Below are 25,110 nucleotides of genomic sequence, written 5' to 3'. Positions count from 1 at the left end.
ACTGCTGCCTTCTGGCCTCTAACAGACAGATTTTGCACTTGGTCTCTAGCTCTACTCACAGACTATCCAATCACTGTTCCATCGTCAAGTCTTGGAATCATGATTTCCTTTGGCTCACCATTTGCAAAGCTGTAGCCATGTTGCCTGGCTTTTACCAGCACTTATTTATCCCAAATGCCAAGTGGAAACACAAATCAAGTGATGTGATTTACTGCCACCTGATTCTGCCCAGTGGTTTAATAGAAAATTCATCCCCATATTATTCATATGCTTCAAAGGCTTGGATCATCTCCCTCTCAATCTTGTCTTGAATAGTGATAAAATGATAATATTCTTTGAAGTCCTTTTCATTTTATGTTCCAAAATCTGTTGATGTGCCTCAATATGCCTGCTGTGTCTAAAATGATTTTCTTGTTGCATTATCTACAGGAAAACATATTTTTAAAGAGTTGGAAAAAATGAAACACTGAGGCATAATGAAGGCCATTTTAATGATAATTACGTGCAATTATGATGTCCTCCACAAGAAATTTTCATTAATGATGTAAATTTTATAATCAGGTGGTAGCTGGAATTAAATACAGAATCAAGTTCTCAATTAAAGAAACTGAATGCAGCAAGGAAGATTTTGATGATATTCCCACTGAATGCAATGTAAAGACTGATGGCGAAAAAGTGAGTAAAAGTTAAAAATGAACTTTAGTTTTCTGCTGCTTATGAATACCACTTGCACACAAGATAGTTTCAAACATCAGAATTATTATAGTTTTTGGGTTTTTTTGCGTGGCAATAGTTAACACTCCACCATCTATGGTGTACTTAGGCAAGAGGGAAAGACCAAAAGACCAGCCCAAAATTACTGTCACCACAACCTGCACAACCTTCACAGCCCCATCTCCTCCACCCTCATTCCTGGTTATCGACTCTACACTTTACAAAGCCCTCACCTCCTTGTTGTTACCAGTACCGTCTAGGCAGCTCTTACTCACTTGTTGGTGTTGTAATATTTTTCACTGCACTGACTGCAGGCCACTCATGACCGGTGTGCTGATCCTGCCTTTAGGTTATCCTCTAAAGTAGGCGCAGTCTCAGCATCTGAGCTGGTGGCTGTGAGTTTAAGAGTGAGTGATGGTGTTTCTTAATCATCACTGTCTTCCTGCACTACAAGCGGGTTGTGGAAATCAGGAGGTGCATACTTCAATTAGAAAAGATTGTGAGATGAGAGTGAAATGGGATGTGAGAGTTGTAGAATTATAGAATGGTTTCAGCACAGTAGGGGACCATTTGGCCTGTTGAATCCATGACTGGCACTCCTGCACATTCCCTGTAACCCTGAAAATGTTTTGCCTTCAGATGCTTATCAGTTTCCCCTTTGAAAGCTACTGTAGAATCTACCTCCACCGCCCTCCCAGGTAGTTCTTTTCAAATCATAACTACCTGCTGTGTAATAAAGCATTTTCTCATGTTGCCTTTGGTTCTTTTGCCAGATATCTTAAATCTGTGCCTCTGGTTCTCGACCCCTCCGACAAAGGGAACAGTTTCTCTCTATCTACTCTGATTTTGAGCACTTCTTTCAAATCTCTTCTCAACTTTCCCTTCTCTAAAGAGGATAACTGCAGTTTCTCCTTGCACCCAAAGTCCCTCATGCTGGAACCATTTTCACAAATCTTTTCTGCACCCTCTCTAAAGTCTTGATATCCTTCCTAAAGTGCAGTGTCCAGGATTGGGCACAATACTCCAGTTGAAACTGAACTAGTGTTTTATAAAGGTTTGTTGTAACTTCCTTGCTTTTGTACTCTATGCCTCTACTTATTAAGCCCAGGATGATAATGCCTTTTTAACCACTTTCCCAATTTGCTCTGTCACCTTCAACAATTTGTGTACATATACCCCCCATGTCTCTCTGTTCCTGAGCCCCTTTAGAATTGCACCCTTTAGTTTATAGTGCCTCTTCTCATTCTTCCTACCATAATGTATCACTTCACACTTCATTGCATTAAATTCAATCTGCCACATGTTTATCCTATCCACAGTTCACAATACATCCAAATTTTGTGTCATTAGCAACTTTTGAAATTATGTCCTACATACCCAAGTCTAAGTTATTTGCACATATTAAGACAAGCAATGGTCAATACTGACCCATGGGGAACCCTCCTGTATACCTTCCTCAAGTCTGAAAAACAACTATTCACCACTACTCTTTGTTTCCTGTCACTCAGGCAACTTTGTATCAATGCTGCCACTGTCCCTTTTATTCCATAGACTTCACCTTTGATGACAAGGCTGTTTTGTGGCACTTATCAAACCTCTGTCTGAAATCCATATACAACACATGAGGTGAAGTGAGGGTGACTGCCCTTGACATCAAGGCCGCATTTGACTGAGTGTGGCAACAAGGAGCCCTAGCAAAACTGGAGTCAATGGGAATTGGGGGAAAGCTCTCCACTGGTTGGAGTCATACCTAGAACAAAGGAAGATGGTTGTGGTTGTTGGAGGTCAGTCATATCAGCTCCAGGACATCATTGCAGGAGTTCCTCAGGGTAGTGTCCTCGGCCCAACCATCTTCAGCTATTTTATCAATGACCTTCCTTCCATCATTACGTCAAAAGTGGGAATGTTCGCTGATGACCGCACAATGTTCAGCACCATTCTTGGCTCCTCAGAAACTAAAGAAGTCCAAGTGCAAATGCAGCAACACCTGGACAATATCCAGGCTTGGACTGACAAGTGGCAAATAACATTCGCACCACACAAGTGCCAGGCAATGACCATCTCCAACAAGAGAAAATCTAACCATTGCCTCTTGACGTTCAGTGGCATTACAATCACTGAATCCCCTGCTATCAACATCTTGGGGGGTTACCATTGACCAGAAACTGAATTGGACTAGTCATATAAATACTGTGGCCAAAGAAGCAGGTCAGAGGCTAGGAATCCTGCGACAAGTAACTCACCTCCTGACTCCCCAAAGCCTGTCCACCATCTACAAGGCACAAGTCAGTAGTGTGATGGGATACTCCCCACTTGCCTGGATGAGTGCAGCTGCCACAACACTCAAGAAGCTTGACACCATCCAGGACAAAGCAGCCTACTTGATTGGCACCACATCCACAAACATTCACTCCCTCCACCACCGACACACAGTAGCAGTAGTGTGCACCATCTACAAGATACACTGCAGAAATTTCCCAAGGCTGCTTAGATAGCAACTTCCAAACCCATGACCATCTAGAAGGACAAGGGCAACAGTTAGATGGGAACACCACCACCTGGAAGTTCCCCTCCAAGTCACTCACAATCCTGACTTGGAAATGTATCGCCATTCCTTGACTGTCCCTGGGTCAAAATCCTGGAACTCCCTTCCTAATAGCACTGTGGGGGTTACATATGGACTGCAGTGGTTGAAGAAGGCAGCCCACTACCTCTTTCTCAAAGGCAACTAGGGATGGGCAATAAATGCCTGCCCAGACAGCGAAGCCCACATCCAATGAAAAAAAAACACCACTGCATTACCATCATCAACCCCCTCTGTTGCCTCATCTAAAAACACCATCAAATTAGTTAAACGTGATTTGCTTTTTTAAAAAAATGTGCTGGATTTCCTTAATTAATCCACAGTTGTCAATGTGACTGTTCATTTTGTCCTGGATTATCATTTCTAACCCTCTACTAAGGTTAAAGTGACTGGTGACTGGCCTGTAGTTGCTGGGTTTACCCTTACAGCTTTGCTTTTGAACAATATGCAATTCTCCAGTCGCCTGGCACCATCCCTGTGTCTAAGGAAGAGATTGTGGTCAATATGTCCTGGTTTCTCACCTGTAATATCAACCTGACATCAATCATGCACACCATTTTTCTCCTTCATCTTACTCTCAATCTCTTTCATCATCCAGGGAGCTCTGGCTTTTGTTGGCCTGCCTTTCCCCCGCAGGGGAATGTATCTCACCTGTACATGAACCATCTCCTCTTTGAAGGCAGCCCATTGTTCTGTTTCAGTTTTGTCTGCCAATCTATCATTCAGGTTTACTTGGGGCATATCTGTTCTCATTGAATCATAGGTCTGCATTTTCATCTTTGAGGTGGGAATCGCGAGTTGGGCCATTTCTCAATGTTGCGATTCCGCCTCCATTGTGCCATGGCAGGGGTGGGCTGGAACTTGGATTGCCAACTCCCAAAGTAGGGCAGAGGCAGAAATGGAGGCGGGAGGATGCTGAGGTGGGCAAGTTAGAAGGACTACCTCAGTTGCCTAGGACATTGGCCCAGGTCTGTACATGAGCTTTCAAAACCCTAGCCCTCATCCCTTACATCCCCACCCACCCTGCATGCTGTCTCCATACCCCCATGACCCCACTATCAAAACTCTACTTGAAAAAACCTGACTCTTCTTAGGAGCTCATAAAGCTGTCAATCAAAGACATTCAAACTCCACTTGAAAAAAAAACTTAATCCTATCAAGTTGTTATAAAACTATCAACATGCCCAAACAACTATTCAAAACCTCTTCAAAAACATACTCTTATTAGGAGCTCATAAAAATGTCAATCAAAGCCAAGCTTACCATCTCCTTGACAGCTATATCAACAATCTAAATCCATTATTAGAGTTTGGAGCTCCCCCAACATTCACAATGAGATTCCATTGCACAACTATGTCAACAAAGCCTGCACAACCAAATATATTAAAGCTTTTGAAGTAGTGTAACAGGTAGAAATTTGTTGCACTGCTTCAAAGCCTGAACAGATGGCTGAGCTGTCAATCAAAGAACTCAGCTATCTGTTGCACTGTGCCAAAGGGTGGAACAGCTGGCTGATCCATCAATGAATGAAAAAATCAAAGCACATTGTGCAATTGACATAGCACAACATGAATCACAACATTGTTCAGAAGAATACTTTATTCAGTGGATAATGTACTCTAATACATCTGAAAACTTTTCCGCTTTCACAATGCTGGTCAATTTAATGGTCACTTCCCTTTTCTAAATAAAGCCCTGTCAAAAGCACTGTATTAAGAACATATTGAACTTCTCATACACCATTACATTATGACATGTGAAGTAGGAACTTACCTGTCAAAAGGTTCCAGACTCAGACTGGGATTCTCACATGGTTCAAGACTCCTCTGAGATGCAAACCACGTCTCCTATCAAAATAGGCCCGACTCCATGAAAATAGCAGGGGTCTAAAGTGCCAATTCCTGCAATGAAACTGGCATAGTCTGGAGCACTGGGTGCACTACCTGCACCCTCATCCCACACCACTAAAAATAGCCAGTGACAGAAATGGGGTAGGGAATCTTGGAATCAGATTCCACCTGTCATTTTTAAGCTGGCCTACCTCTGTTCAAATATGGACAGAGGCATGAAAATCTAGCCCATAAAGTCATTGCTGTATAGAAGGAAGTAATTTGGCCATTGAGCCCTTGCTAGCTTCTGTAGATCAATTCAACAAGTTACAATCCCCTGCTCTATCCGCCAAGTTTATTCCCCTCAAATGTCCATCCAACTTCCTTTTGAAATCATTGATTGCCTCTGCTTCCACCACCCTCATAGGCAGCGACTTCCAGGCCATTCACTGAAGTTGGCCCTTCAGTTAAATATTTTTACTCTGGATTGTTCTAGAGTCTTTTTCCTCAGCAAATCTAAATCCAGTCATATTATGATCACTATTCCCTAAGTGTTCCCCTACTTGACCCAACTCATTTCTCAGAACCTGATCTAGCAATACCTCCTTCCTTGTTGGGTCAGAAATGTACTAATCAAGAAGATTCTCCTAACACACGAGAAACTCGACTTGCTCTCTACTCTTTAACTTTCTACTATTCCAGTCTATATTAGGATAATATTCCATTATTACTACTCTATTGTATTTGCACCTTTCTGTGACTTTGCTGTAAAATTACTCCTCTATACATTTTCAACTACTGTAGTTGATTGTCTATAGGATCCACACAGCAGAATGTGTATTGTTTCTTAATTATAAGCAAATAGATTTTGTCTTTGTCCATGTCAGGACATCCTTTGCCTGCAATACTGTAATATTCTCCTTAGCCAATGCTGCCATCTGCCCCCCTTTTTATTCTTCCCGACCTTTACCGAACAACAGGGTAATTTAATACCCAGCCCTGTCCCTTTTTGAGCCATTGTTGCCGCCCTATTCCTATGTGGCTATTGTGCCTGCAGCTCACTAGTCTTATTAAGCATGCTCTGTGCATTTACATACATGCACTGTAAACCTGAACTAGATCTTACCGTAGTTCTTCTTACTCTGACCCCACCTATTGCTTTATTATTTCTTATTTTAGTGGTATCTGTCTCTCCCAATCTTTTGTGCACCTTGGTTATCTTTCTTAATGCTACATCCTGGTTCCAAGAAAGATAATTAGTCTTTAGCACACTGTCATCTCCAATAGTTTCAGCGCTGCCTCAGTTTTGGCTGCTCTGGTCAGAATGTACTTCCCCTTTAAGAAGTGCAGGCTGGCTTTAAGTAGCATAGGCTGGCATTAAGTGACACTAACATTCCTCAAACATGGGTCTCCTGTTGAGGTGTACACTGAGTGCGGGACTGACTTCAATCATTAAGATGAGCAGGCTGCATGAGGTTTGTGTGCTGCCTGCATCAGAAGCAACAGGTGTGGATTAATCACACGTCCCAAACCCCGCATTCATTTTTGGGGCTATCCAATTTTGCCTCCTATGTGTTCCTTTAACACTACAAACCTGTGGTAAATGTCAGTAGAAAACAAATTTGTTTTAGATTTTGTTTAGTTTATTTTAGCTGTCACAAAATGGGCACATGCAGAGATAGCGTGATGGCTAATTACAACAAATACAAATGGTGAAACACAATTATTTTTTAATCCATTTGTATAAGATATGTCTATTGCACTCAGTTTACATAACACATGTGATATAGAATCATAGATTGGAGGACCTAAAAGCCTAAAACAACAGTAATACAGAAAAAACATCTTCAGGAAGTTTTGGGTAAAATCACTCACTAATGTGATACTATGCAGCTCAGGTATGTTCATTGTTAATGTTTTCAAAAATGCATATAAATAACTCAGTTGCATTGGGGGAATTCTTTCCTCGTTATTTCACTAAACTTGCTGTGCTAATATAATGGTTACACTACTGGACACATAAAATAGAGTTGGTTTAATCGCCTAGAGAATTAATCAGTTCAGCACATTCAGATACCATCATAGCAGTTAAAAATCTGGAAATAAAAGTCGATATCAGTAAATGGACCACAAAGCTTTTGGAGCCGGAGTGTCGTAAAGACCTAACTGGTTCACTAATGTCCTTTACATAAGGAAACTTATCAACCTTGCCCGGTCTGGTCTACGTTGTGGCTCCAGGCCCATTCTAACCTGGTTGACTATTAACTGCCCTCTGAAGTGGTTCTAGCAAGACACTTAGTTGTAGAAAATCACAGCAAAGAATGTGTAGCATTTCATGAGAAAGGTCCACCACCACAGTGACAAATAAAGATTGGTGATAAATGCTGATTTTGCTAGTGGTGCCTACACCCTGAGAACGATTTCTTTTTTAGTCAGTCGGCCTCCTTTCCCTATTTACAACAGCTTTCCTCCACTTTAACAGCCCAATTTCAGGTGGTAAGGTAGAGGAAAATCCACCTAATAACTGAAGCTGAAAATCGACACTGCCTAAGGGTGTGATAGGCCAAAATTCAATGATGTTATGGAAGCTTCTTTTCTAGATGGACAAGCCAAAGCTGAGTGATCAAGTATATGTCATGTTACCACACTTCTCTTTTACAAATTTGTATGACTTGGCTCTGTCTGCTAAAATACTTGGGGCATTTCTTTATTAAAGTAGTGGATAAAAGAATTTCGTATGAATGCATTAAGTGTTTGTAATGTAATAACCTATGGCATCATTTCACCCCCCCAAGTTTTCTAGCAGATCAATTTTAAGAGGGTTAATTTCACCTTAGAACATGCATAGAGATGCCATTTTAATAGTCATAAAACCTTTGCAAGTCAACAAGTTAGTTAAAATAGCACCTAAAGGAATGTTGCATGAACAGTGTAACTATTGCACTACTGGGAAAATTAAACTCTTACCTGTTATATGGTTACATTTTTAAAAATAAATCATTTTTTTTCCAGCTGTTCTGTAACTCAACTGTGCTCACAATAATTTGGTTGAATTATACAAGTGCAACTGTGGACTGTCAGCCTGAGCCATTTCAACTGGTAATCCTAAAATTAATTATTTTCTTAATGTGTTAATCTCGATATAAATTGTATTTGTTGACAGTATTTGAAAAATTATGTATTTCTGACTGTTTTAAGGAATTGATTAAGTTAACTGAACTTGCTAGCTGTCAGAAACAAATTGCTTCCAGTTCTGGTGAGCCTAAAATGCAAGGCAACTTGTCAGATTTTTCACATCGCCTAGGTTTCAGATTTTAAACCTCCTTTATGTCATCCCTACATGCATGCACTATATGTGAACCTTTGATTAAGATTTCTATCCCTCTCCTCCTGAATGTTTTGTTACCAGAAATCTTCAGCTTCCTAAAATGCCATAGCCAAAGCCAAGCCTCTGTTAATGTTATTGTATCATATTGTAGCACAGTCTCACTGACAAGTTGCCAAAGTATTTTAAGTTTTTTTTGTTAATTTTGATGTTTCACTTTATATAATTAAAACATAAATTAATTTTGACACATAGGAGGTTAATTTAATGGGTGCGACTACCAAAGACTTTCTTCCAACATTAGAAGAAATTGCATTAGGGAATGAACACTGTTTGCTTTGGAGGCAGAGCTGGCTAGTTAGCAACAACTTATATACAAACATATGACTTAGGAGCAGGAGTAGGACACTCAGCCCCTTGAGCCTGCTTCGCTATTCAATAAGATCATGGCTGATCTGATTGTGACCTCAACCCCACATTTCCATCTATCCCCGATAACCTTTCACCCCCTTGCTTAACAAGAATCTATCTAGCTCTGCCTTAAAGATATTCAAAGACTCTGCTTCCATCGCCTTTTGAGGAAGAGAGTTCCAAAGACTCACTATCCTCTGAGAGAAAAAAATTCTCCTCAACTCTGTCTGAAATGGGAGACCCCTTATTTTTAAACAGTGACCCCTAGTTCTAGATTCTCCCACAGGAAGAAACATTCTTTCCACATCCACCCTGTCAAGACCCCTCAGGATCTTATATGTTTCAATCAAGTAACCTCTTAATCTTCTAAATACCAGTCGATACGAGTCTACCCTGCCCAACTTTCCTCATAAGACAACCCGCACATTCCAGGTATTAGCCTAATAAAGCTTCTCTGAATTGCTTCCAATGCACTTACATCCTTCCTTAAATAAGGAGGCCAATGTTGTTCACAATACTCCAGATGTAGTCTCACCAAGGCCCTGTATAATTGAATCATAAGCTCTCTACTTCTGTATTCAATTCCTCTCACAATAAATGGTAATATTCTATTAGCTTTCCTAATTACTTGCTGTACATGCATACTAACCTTTTGCAATTCATGCACTAGGACACCCAGATCTCTCTGTATCTCAGAGCTCTGCAATCACTCGCCATTGAGATAATTTGCTTCCTTTTTTTCCTTCCTGCCAAAATGGACAATTTCACATTTTCCCACATTATCCTCCATTTGCAGATCTTTGCCCACTCACTTAACCTATCTTTATCCCCTTGTAGCATCCTTATGTCCTCTTTACAGCTTATATCCCACCTATCTTTGTATCATCAGCAAATTTAGCAATTTATTGGTCCCTTCATCCAAGTCATTGATATAAATTGTAAGAAGTTGAGGCTGAGGCCCCAGCGCTGATCCCTGTGGCACACCACTTGTTACACCTTGCCAGACAACGACCCATTTATGCCTACTCTCTGTTTCCTATTAGCTGGCCAATTTTCTATCCATGCCAATATGTTACCTCCTACACCGTGGGCTTTTACTTTCTGCAATAACCTTTGATGTGGCGCCTTATCAAATGCCTCCTGGAAATCAAAGTACAGTACATCCACCAGCTCCCCTATATCCACAGCACATGTTACTTCTTCACAGCGCTTCATTAAATTGGTTAAACATGATTTCTTGCTCACAAAACCATGTTGACGCTGCCTGATTACCTTGAATTTATCTAAGTGCCTTGCTATAATGTCTTTAATAATAGCTTCTAATATTTTCCCTGTGACAGATGTTAAGCTAACTGGCCTGTCATTTCCTGCTTTCTGTCTCCCCTTTTTTATAAAGGAGTTATATTCACTATTTTCCAATCTATTGGGACATTTCCCGAATCTATGAATTTTGAAAAATTAAAACCAATGCATCAACAATCTCACGAGCCACTTTTTTTAAGTCCCTAGGATAAAGTCCATCAGGACCAGGGTGAACTTGTCAGCCTGCAGTTCCAACAATTTTCTTAGTGCCACATCCCTGGTGATTGTAATTTTCTTGAGTTCCTCCCTCCCTTCCATTTCCTGATTTACAGCTATTTCCGGGATGTTGCCTGTATCCTCTACAGCGAGGACTGATGAAAAATACCTATTCAATTCATTTGCCATCTCCTTATTTGCCATTATTAATTCCCCAGATTCATTTTCTATAGGACCAACATTCACTTTGTTAGCTCTTTTCTTTTTAAAATATCTATAGAATCTCTTACTATCTGTTTCTATGGGCAGAATTTTGCCCTTGATGGGTGGGTGGGTCCCACCGGCTCAGTGGCGTGCGGGCAGCTGATCGCCGCTGCCGAAACGGGCCCCGCCACCATTTTAACTGGCCCGACGATAAGCACTTCCTGTGTGGGCCGGGGTGGGGGGGTGCGGGGAGATATTCCCCAACTGCCAGAGTGCACTCTTTCGCACATGCATACGAAAGAGCACACATCTCCCTGAGACTAAGTGCTGCCTCAGGGAGATTGGTGAAAGTTTTGAAAGTTTAAAAAATAGAATAATAAAAAAAGTATTAACAATTCCCTCTCATGTGACAATGTCACACGAGATGGGACATGTTAATAAATATCACAGAAACTTTATTAAAGTTTTTTAAAACCGACATGAAACCTCATCCCACCGGTGGATGAGGTTTCATGTTTTTTCAGAAGCCCGCTGGGGCTCCTGGCCTGCCCACCAACCTTAAGGTTGGATGGGCAAGGCCTTTAATTGATTTAACTATCCTGTCAATGACCTCAATTGGACATTGACAGGTGGGTAGACAGCAAATTGTGCTGTCCCCCTGCCTTCCTGAAAATTTAAATGGGGTGGGATGACGTCGGGGGTTTCCCCCCAATGTCATCCCGCGTCATTTTCGCGTTGGCGAGCAAGCCCCGCCCCCGTAAAAATTCTGCCCTATATTTCTAGCTAACTTTCTCCCGTACTCTAATTTTTCCCTCCTTATTGAACTTTTAGTCATTCCTTGCTATTTTTTATATTTTGTCCAATCTTCTGACCTGTCACCCATCCTTATGCTTTTTCTTTAAGTTTGATACTATCTTTAACTTTTTTAGTTAACCACAGATGGTGGGTCCTTCCGTTGGAATTTTTATTTCTCATTATAATGTATCTATTCTGCCTGCCACTGCATCTCTATTGATCTAACCCTGAACTTAATTTGACAGTTCACTTTAGCTAGTTGTGCTCTCTTGCCCTCATAACTGCCCTTATTTAAATTTAAAATACTAGTCTTGGACCCACTCTTCTCTTCCTTACACTCCAAATTCAATCATATTATGATTACTGCTACCTAGGGGTGCCTTTACTCTGAGGTCATTAATTAATCCCATCTTGTTGCACAATACCAAGTCTAATGTAGCCTGCTCTCTGGTTGGCTTCAGAAAGTGCTGTTCTAACAAACTATCCGGAAAACATTCTCATCTAGGCTAGCTTTGCCCATCTGGTTTTTCCAGTCGATATGTAGATTATTGCTGATTATTGATGTACCTTTCTGACAAGCTCCCATTATTTTTTCCTTCATGCTCCGTCCTACCATGTGGTTATTATTTGGGGGCCTGTACACCACTCCCACAAGTGACTTGTTGCCTTTATTATTTCTTAGCACTACCCAAACAGCTTCTACATCCTGGTTTCCTGAACTTTGGTCACCCCTCTCTATTGTGCTAATATCACCATTAATTAACAGAGCCACCCCTCCACCTTTTCTTAACTTTCTGGCCTTCCTAAATGCCACGTATCCTTCAATATTTAGGCCCAATGTATGTCAACCTGCAGCCATGTCTCTGTTATGCCTATCAGGTTGTACTTATTTATTTATATTTGAGCTATCGGTTCATCTGTTTTGTTTTGAATGTTACATGCATTCAGATTTAGGGCCTTTAGCTTTGTCCTTTTATTATTTTTGTAACCTCTAGCCTTATTTGCTGATTTACTCTTAGATTTGTACTCCCTGTACTCTCTGCCCCTTCCTGTCACAGTCTGTTTATCAATTCTCATATTAGTACCTTTCTCCCTTGTCTTGTCCCTACTCTTTGGTTTACCACATCTTCCCAAATTTGATCCCTTGCCCCAACTATTTAGCTTAAAATCCTTTCCACTTCTTTATCTATGCGGCTCGCTAGAACATTGGTCCCAGCATGGTAATGGCGGAGACTGTCCCAATGGTACAGCCCCCACTTTCCTAGTACTGGTGCCAGTGCCCCACAAACCAGAACCCATTTCTCCCACACCAGCCTTTGCGCCGTGCATTCATTTCTCTAATCTTATTTTCCCCAAGCCAATTTGCATGTGGCTCAGGTAATAATCCAAAGATCATTACCTTTGAGGTTCTGCTTCTTAATTTGGTGCTTAGCTCCTCATACTGACTATGCAGAACCCCTTTCCTTGCCCTGCCTATGTCATTGGTACTTACATGGACCACGATAATTCCATCCTACCCATTGCACTGCAAGTTCCTCCCCAGCCCTGGGCAGATTTCTTGAACCCTGGCACTGGGCAGGAAATAGCCTTCTGGACTCTCACTTTTTGCTGCAGAGAACAGTGTCAATCGCCTTCACTATACTGTCTCCTACTACAGCTACATTGCTTTTTGCTCCCTCACTTGAATTGTTCCCTGTGCCACGGTGTTATGATCAGTCAGTTCATCCACCCTGCAGCCCCCAGTCCCATCCAGACAAATTGAAAGAACCTCAAACCTGTTCAACAATTGCAAAAGCTGAGGCACCTGCACTCCTGCCCTCTGGGTCCCCTTACCTGCCTCACTCACAGTCACACCCTCCTGTCCCTGACCACTGACCAAATCAGAAGACCCTATCCTAAGGGATGTGACCACTTCCTGGTACAAAGTGTCCATGTAACTTTCCTCCTCCCTGATGCAATGCGGTGCCTGCAGCTTGACCTTCAGCTCAATGATTCCGAGCCAAAGCTCCTTGAGCCACAAACACTTACTGCAGACATGTTTGCCCTTGATCACCATGGCCTGTAAACTTGTATTTTATGTAGCATCTTTAACATGAAAAACATTGCAAGATATGCAATTCAGAATTCTCTTCTCATTTTTGTCTAATAGCTTTTTATCCCCATTTGTTTTCCCAACCATCTCCCGTTCTTGCTCCAATATAACTTGATGGTACTCTCCTTCTCCCCCAGTATTTCACTCAAAGTGACTATTCTTTATGTATGTATGTATTGCAAGTTATTTACTTATGGACGACAGGGTGCAGGTGTTGGGTTGGGGTACCATCAAGCCCAATCCTGAATCAACATTGGGCTTTATGTTCACTGGTACAGAGCTTCCAGTCAAATCAAAGAAAACAACATTGTTGAATTTTTTTCCAATTCCCTCATCCATTATCTTCTCTGTTCAGTGTGGCTAATAACATGGATCAGGAATTGAACCTAAAATCTTCCTGAATGGCTTAGTACCACACTGCATTATATATTCACTCACTGGCTCTTGTAACACTCTTTCATACTTTGACGGTATGTATATTTTTAAGTCTCATTATCCCCTGAACAAATGATTTGCCGTGACTCAAATTTAGACTCATCGTTCAGAGTTGAGTGATAATAATCTGTGGGAGAATCATTCTCTGGTTTTCCGCAGCTTTTTCTAATGAAAAAGTGGCCTGGATTTCACAGTCAGTGATAAAGTGATGGTGCTCCCAGTTTACTTACACATCCCATGAAAGAATTTTTAAAATTGCCACAGACAAAGACTCAGGAATTAAAATGCACTGAATATTTGACTTATAATTAAAACTTAACAGTCAACAACTGAGGAATTCAGGAGTTCAGGGCTTTGAAAGATCTGGCATGAAAGAGGAGATGAGGCCTGGGGCAGATCCCGCATGATTTTATTGAATGGCTGGCAGGCTTGAAGGGCCAAATGGCCTACTCCTGCTCCTATTTCTTATGTTCTTATGTTCTTTTCTGGGGTTAAGGTAGAAGTTGAAATAATATAAACAAACTTAAAATGTTTTATTTTTTACCATAATAAAGAAATTTTACGTTTCACTTATTAGTTTTTCAGGGCCAATGAGGGTGTTGAGCAGCAATCATGAGCTTAGTACGCCGTTATAAATGTAGTTACCCAAAATCCCATTCAACAAGGTGTAGCTTTTCCAAGGATTTTTTTCAGCTAGTCTAACAGTGTAAAAGGGTAAGTTTTCATCAGTTCGATAATTTCCTGTTGATGCTGTCCCCAGTGACTTCAACACCGCAACTTATGGAGAAGCATAGGCTAGAATTTTCCTGATGGTGTGTGGGGGTGTGCCCCGCACACCCGCGCGTAAAATGACACGTGGTGACATCAGGCGAGCGTCCTGACATCACTGTGCGCCATTGCAATATTTGGGAAGGCGGGCGTGCTATAAGTTCGGATGCGCGCCCATCAATTAATGGGCCAGTTAAGGCCCTTGAGGCAGCAATTGATCTCGATTTTTCACAGCCCATGCGATCTTCAGGATATCGCACTGGCGCAACGGGCAGGTGGGTAGGAGACATTTGTATAAACCTCATCCACGGCGGGATGAGTGGGGTCATGAATGTGATATTTGAGTGATTTAAGTGTGAAAGTAACTTTTACTTGACTGATTGAGCAGGAAGGCTTCAAAACTCATACCAGCTGCTAACACAGGAGTAAAAGCCTTGGTCAGGAATCTACAGTAGAAATCATTTCTGGGGCCTGTAGTTTTCAGGAAGCCTTCCCTTAGCCTGGGAATGGGAGTTGTGCTCTCCACTGGAGGCACCTCCTCTCAGGAGGAAGGGAGGGCCAGAATGGGGAGGAGGCCAGGAGTCCACATTCAGACTCCAGGGGAGCCACCTTTGGGAGGAGAGGCGCAGGCACAAGGGGTGCAGGGCCAACAGGAAATGCAAGGTGGAAGGGGCTGCAGAAGACGCCAACATCCTACTGCCAGGGTTTACAGCTACCTCAATATGTCTGAGGTCCAGTGCGAAGGAGGCTCTGTCTCTCAAGGGAGACAGTCATCTCCATCTGTCAGATGATTGGCTCTGAGATCTCCGCAAACTGTGTGGGTGGGCACCCCATGCCAGTGGCTCTAAAGGTCACAGCTGCCCTCAACTTCTATGCCTCCAGCTCTTTCTAGGGGTCAGTGCCTTCGGAGTCTCCAAAACAGCTGTCCACACTTGTGTCAAGCAGATTACAGACGCTCTATTCAGGCGTGCATTAACTTTCATTCACTACTGCTGGGATGATGCCAGTCCGATGGAGCAAGTCAGAGGCTTTGCAGCGATTGCTGGCTTCCCCCATGTCCAGGGTGCAATAGGCTGCACACATGTGGCCATCGAGGCGCCAGCAGGTGAGCCCGGTGCCTTCGTCAACAGGAAGGGATTCCACTCCATGAACGTGCAGATAGTTTGTGATCACAGGATGCCGATTTTACAAGTCTGTGCAAGGTACCCAGGCAGCTCCCACGACGCTTACATACTCAGACACTCCCAGATGCCGGGGCTCTTCAGTGCTCCAGCTCGGCTGAATGGATGGTTGCTGACAAGGGCTATCCCCTCAAAAGGTGGCTCACGACGCCTCTCCGCCATCCAAGAACAAAGGCTGAGCAGCGGTACAATAGGAGTCACACCTTCACAAGTGCTGTGGTGGAGGGAACCATCAATATTCCCAAGATGCGTTTCGATGCCTGGACTACTCAGGGGCGCACGCCAATACCCCCCAGATTGTGTGTTGCTGATAGTGGTTGCATGCTGCACTTTCCACAATCTGGCACTGGAAAGGGGCAATGCAGTAGACGAGGAAGACGTGGACGCAGTTGCTCCCGATGCACAACATGAGTCCAGCAGTGAGTCCGAGGATGAGCACGCACAGGAGAATGCTGAGGGGGTGGACGCTGACCCGGGCATACTCCAGGGAGGCAGGGACGCCCGTGAGGCTTTAATCCAAAGAACCTTCAGCTAGCCTAACACAGATGGAACTTCAACACATGCTAGGGCTGCAGGCTCCACTCTCGATACCTGAGTGCTAAATCAGCCTGGATAATAACATTAACTAATTCCCTTGTCAATCAAGCTCAAAGTCAAACAACTCACTCATAACATCATGGCTTCCTGTAAACAAGCAGAAGCAAGGAACCATCCTGAGGCATGGCAACATGTCAAGATTTATTAAACAAACAAAAGTAAATTCATAAACCAAAACAAAAACAGTGTTGGTCATCACACCGAGTCTTCGACTAAGTGTTATGGACCAACATAAAAGCACTAGTTAGAAACCCGTGATGTGCTAAGGTGCCTTAAATTTACGCTTCGGGTGCTACGTCTAGGTGCTGTCCCCTTGCTGGCACTGGCAGCTGAGACAGCCTGCTCACTGTGCTGTCCTGTTGGCCTCGATGACCTTGGCGGATGTCCTCTGGGCCGTGGAACATTTGATGGCCTCGCCTGGGAGGGAGCAGCCAACTCCACAGCTGGCTCCTCCCCAGTCGCCACAGCCTCATTGGATGCCATGGTCACAGGCAGAGGGGTGGAGGAGCTGCTGCCCTCATCCGGAATGACCTGAGAGAAGCCTGCAGAGAAAACACGTAGCTGCTGCACTGATGTGAGGTCGCTTCAGACCTCTCTGCTCACTGTAGATGGATGGGCACCGAGCTGGGATACTTGGTGTCCAGACCATCTCCCACACTGGCACTGACCAGTTGAGGTCAAAGATGATTTGAGGGCTTGCAGGTCCGAGCGCAACCCCAGGAGGACCTGATTGTTCTCCTGGTGGTGCCTCTCCACGAGAGTCACCACTCTATCCATGGAGGAAGCATAGTGCGCAGCCATGAGGTTTATTGCATTGGTAATGCTCCGCGTGGACTCCTCCAGCATGGGCACTATGCCACGCATAGCCCCATGTATCTCCACCAGATCATCCCATATACCCTGCTGCACTACCAGCGTTCGCTGCCTCATGGATTACTCCAGAGGCACATCATCGAGCATGTACCTGGTCCTCAGCAGTCCTCCGGCTGCCGGTGCCCTGGGCACTCTCTGTCTCTGCCCGCACCTCAAGCGAGTGTGAAGTGCCCTCACTGCCGTGCCCCGGGACACTAGAAAAGATCTAATTTCCACCAGGGTGCTAGTATTTGTGCTGGTGCCTGCCTGGCTGAGATGGTGTGATACTGGAGAGTGCGTTTGCTTGGGGGCTTCAGTAGTGAGAGGTGGGCCCTCTGTCCCCTCTTCCCGGCCCTGCTCAGGTGATGCTGAAAGTAAGAGAAAGGACATTTGATTAGTTACAGTGCAGACAATGTCAACTTGCATGCCGCTCCCCCAGATCGCTAAGCGCTCATCCTTCCAAAGTCAAGGGTAAACCTATATTGCTAACTTCAATCTCGGAGCATTCAGCAGTGCCATGGCTTCTGTGACATACATGGTGACCTGACTGCTCGCCAAACATACCTCCCCGTGGCACCCCAGCCTCACTGCCACCGGTGGACCTGGGGGCATGGCACCTCTCAAGATCCATAGTCTGCTGCTTGAAAGGCGTAAGAATAGCCAACTGGGCCTGCCCTCCGCCAGTCCACATTCGTTCTGACACATTGTGCGCAGTCTTTTCCTGAAAAGGAGAGAGGAGCATTCATTAGTCCAGCCTGCACCTGAATTCCCATCGCATCCCTGCCAACCCAGTCAGAGTGGGACATTGCAGGACTCCAGTTCTTCATCACCCTGCAGCTGCCGCACACTCACCCAAACAAGCCAGGGCTGACACCCCCTCCTCCCCCACCATTGGCCAAATGCTGCCTCCTTCACATGTGGCACCACAAGGTGCCAATTTGCTAAGCAAGAAGGCACAAGCACGTGGAGCGCAAACACCAGAAGATGGATTGGTGCCCTGTGAACTGGAAGCTCCCCTCCCAGCATGTTAGCACCCTGACTTCGACATGCTTCGCAGTTCCAGCACTCTGCCTAGGTGCAGACCCTTGACTTTCAACCCCATTCTATACTCTGGGTGTCAGTGTCACACATGCTGCGGATGCAAAACACATCCTAGCTCAACCCTCTCAGGGTGAACTGAGCATGGGCAATCTCTGCTGTCACACCCAGCGAGGAATCCATGCCATGAGGGATTCAATGATGTTGCTGTACTCAGAGTTGCCGGGGGTGTAGGGGTGATGGGGGGCACGGTTTGGGGGAAAGGGTGACAGCTGCATTAAGTGACTTGAGGCAACATGGTACTCACCCTTCCCGAGCACAGAAGACCATTGAGCCCATTGCGGCACTGGAGCCATGTGCCGCAGCACATCATGGGAGCTAACACCTCCTCCCACGCACGTTTGGTCAGGTGGGGAGGCCTTTGCCTCCCGTCCCTCGGAAGAAGGACCTCCCACCGCGCTGCCACCTCCTCCAGGAGCGCAGCTAGGTGCTAGTCTGAAAAACAAGGGGCACATTGCCCTACTTGCCAACCCTCTGGCCTGGCCTGCCCCGATGGCCTATCCTCTGGACTTGCGTCACCACCATTGTCCCTCTGCAGAGCACTTCACCCAGCCACTGTGAGCAGCCTTTCCAAGGCTGCTAGGCCTTCCTTTATACAGGCTGTCGGGCGCCATTGGACTTGGCGGGCTGAGTGGGCCCACCGCTGCCTGCCCACTCCCGCTGTGCATGGGAGTCGTGAAGTACGCTGGGCGGGCGTTAATTGGCCTGCCCGCGTAAAATGGCAGCGCGGACCCGATTGCGGGTGGTGATGGGTCTGCGCCCACCTGCGCTCGCTCGCCCCGCCCGACATGGGCAAAATACTCCCCATAGAATCATTGACGGCAACATCTGGATTTCTGCATTTAACTGCACAAGTGTGGACTCTGGTAGTTGCCATTAGTTTCAGAAGAATAATGCTGGTAAACACAAACATTTTCATGATAATTACCACCACAAAATCCAGGTAATATCTTTCTGAACAATGTAGAACATGATCGGGAACTGTATGAGACATGACGTAGGCATCTCAGTATCACAATCTTAGAGGCTTTTGATACTTTTGAGTTAGAGATACTTTTGAGTTATTAAGGTGCTCTAGATACCCTCTTTAAAAGTAGACCTGAGATTAGGGCCTGGATTTTCACCCTTGAGGCACGTAGTGGGAGTCAAAAAAATTCCCAGCTCCGCTCACTTTTCTCGGGAGAAAGGGCCTGCAAAGGCAAGGTCTTCAATGACGGGAGGGTGGGTGTGTGCTGGAATTGGGCCAGCCAACCTGGGAAGAAGTTTGGAGGCAGCCACAGAGGCTGCCAGGCGCAGAGCCGGACTGTTTAAAAGGCTCACCTCTGTTCTGTGGGAACTCGTTCCAGTTAAAATAAAAACACAAAGGGCCTCCAGCCCTTATCCATCGTACCATTCACCCTCTAAGCACTCCCCATGTCCCACCCATGCTCGCCACCCAATCCCAATGGCCCCTCATGCCCCCTATTCCAAGCTATGCTCTTTCACCACTCCCCATGACCGCTCTTGCCCTTTATGCCAAGCTCTGCCCTTCCACCCACCACCGATGGACTCATTATGTACGCTTGTCTGAGAGACCAGACATTCATTAAACTTGTTGAAACAGCGCTGCCCCAGAGAAAACATTGTTTGATTGACTGTTCAGGCTCTCTGATCTCTGCAGTCAATTTCACAATGTTTGATTACACAAGTTGTGATTTCAAGGATTTGTGATTTTTGTTACAGATACTTTAAAAGGTCTGGATGATCCACACTTTTATTAGCTTGTAGTGAAATGACTTTTTTTTCAACATAGGAGGAAGTTAAAAATGAATTACTTTTTTCAAAGCTTTTTTTTTCACACATCCTCCTGCCACTGCAGTGTTCATTGGTTCTAGACAGTGTATGGTGGGTTTGGGTTTGGAAGTGCCATAGCGTGGCATGGGGACATGAGGGACCGTGAGGGATGGCTGAAAGGGCAGAGCTCAGCATTGGGAACATGTGGGGCCTTGGGAGGTGGGTGGAAGGGTAGTGCTTGGCATGGGGGACATGAAGAGGACCTTTTAAACTTTTTTTGAAAAGGTGCCCTCATGCAGACTAGGGTTCATGACTCATCTGAGGGGTCATGAACCATGACTCCTCAAATACATGGCCCGGTTCCATGAAAATTGCAGAGGCGTAGGACATGCCTACATATTGGAGCTGGCGAGGTCAGAAATGCCAGATGCAAGCTTTTAACAGGAACCAGCCTGCACGCTTTAAAGGCACTCCTGAAAATCAGACAGCCCGGGACTGGGGTCGGGAATCACGTCTCATGTCCTGTCTGCCATTTTTAAAGGGCTCCTGAGTCATCCTGACTTAGTGAAAATGCAAGCCTAGATCTCTGTGCTGATGGAAGTTGCCAAAGAAGGGAGACAGATTCCTCTCTGCACTCTGTGTGACATATCTTTAACAATTGGGTTTACTATTTCATTGCACACAGCCAACAGAAGAAATCCTCCCCCTACATTGAAGGTTGACAAGGAATGACATCTGATCTTTAGATAAATGTTCCACTTCAGGAATAATGGTCAATATTTTATTATTGACAGCATTTATCAAGGATCTGAGGACAACCAATGATGTATATAAGTTCGCCAGACGTGGTGTTCAATCTGTTGTAATTGCTGATGGATTTCAAAGATAGTTAATAACATTGAATCTCTCACTCCATAGATGCCGCATATGGAAAGACGATTTGCAGGTTGGGGGCCATTATCTTTGCCACGATTCCCACAAGAGCAAGAAAGTGACGATAATTCTAATGAAAATATACACACCACCGCTGCTGAAGAACTGCTTGCAGATGATCTGACAGCTCCGACGTGCCCAGGAAAACCATGGAAGTCCTTGAGACAGATTAAACCTGCTATTCCCCCATCTGAAGAACATGAAAGCTAGAACCCTGCTCAAACAACAATCAGTAATCTTGACTAACTGGGCTTTCAATGATAAACGTCTCATACCATTGATGTCTTACATTAATATAAAATAAAATAATGAATTAAACTGTGTACTAAAGTTTGTAGTTGCAAATTAGTTTCCATCAGCTCTGCACCTTTCACAGAATACATTTTTTTTCTGTGGAGTCTCTGAAGAGACATGAAGTTGGGGTATTTAATGAACTTCTACATGGATTCATGCAAAATACTTTCACACAAATAAGCATGGCTCTGCCATCCTTGTAGAGCTTTAGGAATTGCACTGAAAATTATTAACGTGTAAAATGTAAAAGTTTGAGCAACAACATAGCATAGAAAAGGGGAACATCACAATATAACAAATTGGTCAATGTTATGATGCTCTCGTTTCCCAGTTAAGAGGTACTTATTATTCAGCACATAAAATAAAGAAATTTGTTGTTAATAAGAACCTGTAGCTGCGTTTCATTTATTCCCAGTTCATATTGGCAATCACATTTTCACACCAGGCTATGTTTGGACTTTGCGAGTTAGGTTCTGGCACAAATATAGCCTATATTTCCTGTGGTCAGCTTATTTGAATAATTATTTATTGCTGCTGGTGTAGCTTTGGGAACTAACCTAATGGGGGATACATAGGATGGAATAATGTCAGCCGCATGGAGACAAATTGGAGACAGGAGGGGGTGAATTTTAGAAAATCGTATGGTAGGAGAGCTCCCAGATGTGTTCACACCGTCATGTGATCTTGCTGGAGGTGGGGTGACACTGGCATCAACTACCCACCCTGCAGCTTATTAGCAAAGGCAGTTCCTCTGAAGCCCGGCAGGCGACTGGAGGCAGCCTCCTAGTGCCAGGCCTTGGGATCAGTAAGGCCTCCTTTCTTGCTCCTCACTTCCTGGATGGGGTGCGAGATGGCCACAGTTGTGGCTGCAGGGCATCCTGAGGAGGGATACTCTCTCCACAATGATGGCCTAGTAACTGTGGCCACAGTTAATTTTCAATCGTTTTTTTTGCTGTCTTCAGGGGGTGTCTTCAACTCGCGGCATTCTCGCAACACCCCACCAGCAGGGTCAGCTTCCAACCACTTCTGGCGTGGCTTCTGGCCACCCCAGATTCTCAGGCATTCCCATTGGTCCATCCGTCTGCCCAGTGCATCCACCATCCTTAATTGGACAGGGTTCCCAGAAGGACCCTCTTAATTGGCACCTTCTGGCAAGATTGCACTGCCGGGCATCCCTCAGAAACCATCTGCGTTTGGAGATGGTCCCTGCTGCTGATTAAAAACTGAAAGGGGTAAAATTCCGACAGTAAAATTTGGCTAGCCGGTCAAAGTCGGTTATGGAAGGTGGGAAATTGGGGTATTCCTATAGCTGGCCAGCAGATTGGGTCCTGGAAGGGTATGTGATGCTGGATTTTTGGTTGTGGGCTCTGAAGGAGTATTGTTACTTTTCCTGGCACCAAATAAGAACTCAAAATCTTCTGGGGCCATTGTTGAGAGGTCTTTTGCACCTTCTGAACCCATGTCCACTAACATCTAGAAGGACAAGGGCAGCAGATACATGGGAACACCACTACCTGGAAGTTCCCCTCCAAGCCACTCACCATCCTTATTTGGAAATATATTGCCATTCCTTCACTGTCGCTGGGTCAAAATCCTGGAACCCCCTCCCTAACAGCACTGTGGGTGTACACCACAGGGACTGCAGTGGTTCAAGGAGGCAGCTCACCACCATCTTCTCAAGGGCAATCAGGGATGGGCAATAAATACTGGCCTAGCCAGGAAAGCCCACATCCCTTGAATTAATATGAAAAAAACTCAATTTTTTTGTCAAGGACTGCAGGTACTCAATTCCTAATACAACCTGGCAGTTTGTGCATTGGCAATGCTCCACCCATTGGTACTGTCATTTTGAAACTGTGGTTCTATAACAAAGATAAGAACACCATTTAGATATTTAAGCAGCCGTGCATCTGGTTCAGGGGACATACCATTTATTGGCCCAGCTTAATAGGGCATTAAGTGAACCTAAAGCAGCATTACCTTGGCCAAGCCTTGCTTCCTGATTTTCAACAGCTGTCTGTCTAAATCTCACATGCCATGAATTAATTTTCTCCTCCATTTTCTCAGTTATTTTGCAGTTTATGAGGAAAATTTCATAAAGCATTTGGCAAAATATACTTAATTAAATATGATCAAAAATAATTCCAGCTGGGAGTGAAATTCCATGTTGATGTCTTTAATGTTCCAACATTAACACTTGAGATGTGAACGTAACTCTCCCTGATTTATGGGAATGGAGTAAATGAATAATTAAAATGGAGAAGCTCTATATCCCTCCAATCGACGATATTAACTTCTCTGGTTTTGGCAGTGGACGAGGCTTATGAAGAACCTATTTTTCTTTTTCTTGGGCTGTGTCTTTAAAATTGGACTGTGGCTTTAAAAACTACCATGGCTGCAGTTGAAAGACATGTTCACTGGAATATAATTTTGCTAACCTGGAACATAGTGCGCCATAAAAGAAAAGGATGGTGCCAGAAAGGAGCCTTGGACTAAGGGGAACTGCCTGATGACAGCATTTTAATTGGCTCCTGACCAGGGTTTTGTGTGGCAATAGTGCAGGGAGTACAGCACCTCACCTGCAAAGATGGAAGATCTAAAACCTCTCTCTTTCCTATGTTTGTTAGATTCTAGCAATTTTGCCACTGTAGCTAGCTGGCTATTCCTCACATCTCTGTAACCTGCTTTCTCTGAAAACCCCTGTCAAGAGGAAAAGGGGAAAATCACCAGTAGAGACATTGAAAAGCAAGTTTTTCAACCAGTGAACCACAGACTGAAAGTGCTGGGAGACCAACTCATGTCATCAACAACAAGCTGCAAGGAATTTGAAAGCCACCAATCAAAATCAACCCATCTAATCCTGTACTCTGGATTGGTGCTATTGAGCTGTTTTATCTCACCCTTAAAATCCATGTTTTTTGTGTCTAGTGTGTGCGCGCGCGTGTGTGTGCGTGTTTGTGTATAGTGGTTTAAGAAGGGGTAGAGTTTAAGTTATTGAGTTAGAAGTTAGCAGTTCATGTTTCTTTCTTTTGCCACTAGTTAAGGACAATTTGTTCAATAAACAGTTACTTACTTATTAAGTTTACAAACCTGGTGCTTGTATTCTGTTAACCTAAATTAAACAATTAGGTAGAATCGGGGCAAACTGGTGGTTTTGTCAAACTTATCACATTTGTCATGGCTCCGGGCACAGTGGGGCTTGATATTACAGTGCACTATCCCCAGTGATTCGTGATAGGCTCCTATGGATATTTAGCCTGTTTCTGAGCAGGGCGGCTGCTGTGACAGCCCTGTCAATTGAACCTGCCTGGAAATCAGAAAGACGTGTGAAAGGTAACTTTAAAAAAATCATTGGGCAGAATTCTCCCAGATTTGCACCAAATACAGTAGCGGGTGGGAAAAAAGGTTATTTTACTTGCCAGCCGCAATGCTGAGTTTTTGTGTTGTATCATCCCTTTCCCGGTGCCTCATTAGTAATGCATTTGAGGGGAATATGCTGGATTCCTGGTGGGCAGGTTCGAATTTGCCCGCTCCGCTGTGACCTCAGCACTTCCTCACTCCAGGCACCATATTTAAAGCATACTACAGTGTATGCCTACTTCAAAGACCAAGACTACTCCAGGAAACAGATGGCTCCCAAATTTAGTGATACCTCTCTGGAGCGCCTGCTGCAAGCAGTGGAAGGCTGACATGATGTCCTCTACTGC

The 25,110-nt window shown here is 44.3% G+C and overlaps 1 protein-coding gene across 1 annotated transcript in view; it reads left to right on the top strand.

Annotated features, from left to right (window-relative positions):
• Positions 1 to 21,790, top strand: part of kng1 (kininogen 1) — a 35,657-nt gene extending 13,867 nt beyond the window's left edge. Inside the window, exons 5-7 of the mRNA XM_078564090.1 lie at positions 562 to 675; positions 8,140 to 8,226; positions 21,095 to 21,790. Coding sequence (XP_078420216.1) covers positions 562 to 675; positions 8,140 to 8,226; positions 21,095 to 21,319 — 426 coding nt within the window. The 3' untranslated portion in view covers positions 21,320 to 21,790. The remainder of the gene's footprint in view (positions 1 to 561; positions 676 to 8,139; positions 8,227 to 21,094) is intronic.
• The last annotated feature ends 3,320 nt before the right edge of the window (positions 21,791 to 25,110 follow it).

Source organism: Cetorhinus maximus, chromosome 19 (assembly GCF_964194155.1).
Source record: "Cetorhinus maximus chromosome 19, sCetMax3.hap1.1, whole genome shotgun sequence".
In the NCBI taxonomy this organism is placed as follows: domain Eukaryota; kingdom Metazoa; phylum Chordata; class Chondrichthyes; order Lamniformes; family Cetorhinidae; genus Cetorhinus; species Cetorhinus maximus.
The sequence above is the reverse complement of the archived record's forward strand: the minus strand, read 5'-3'. Positions and strand labels throughout refer to the sequence as shown.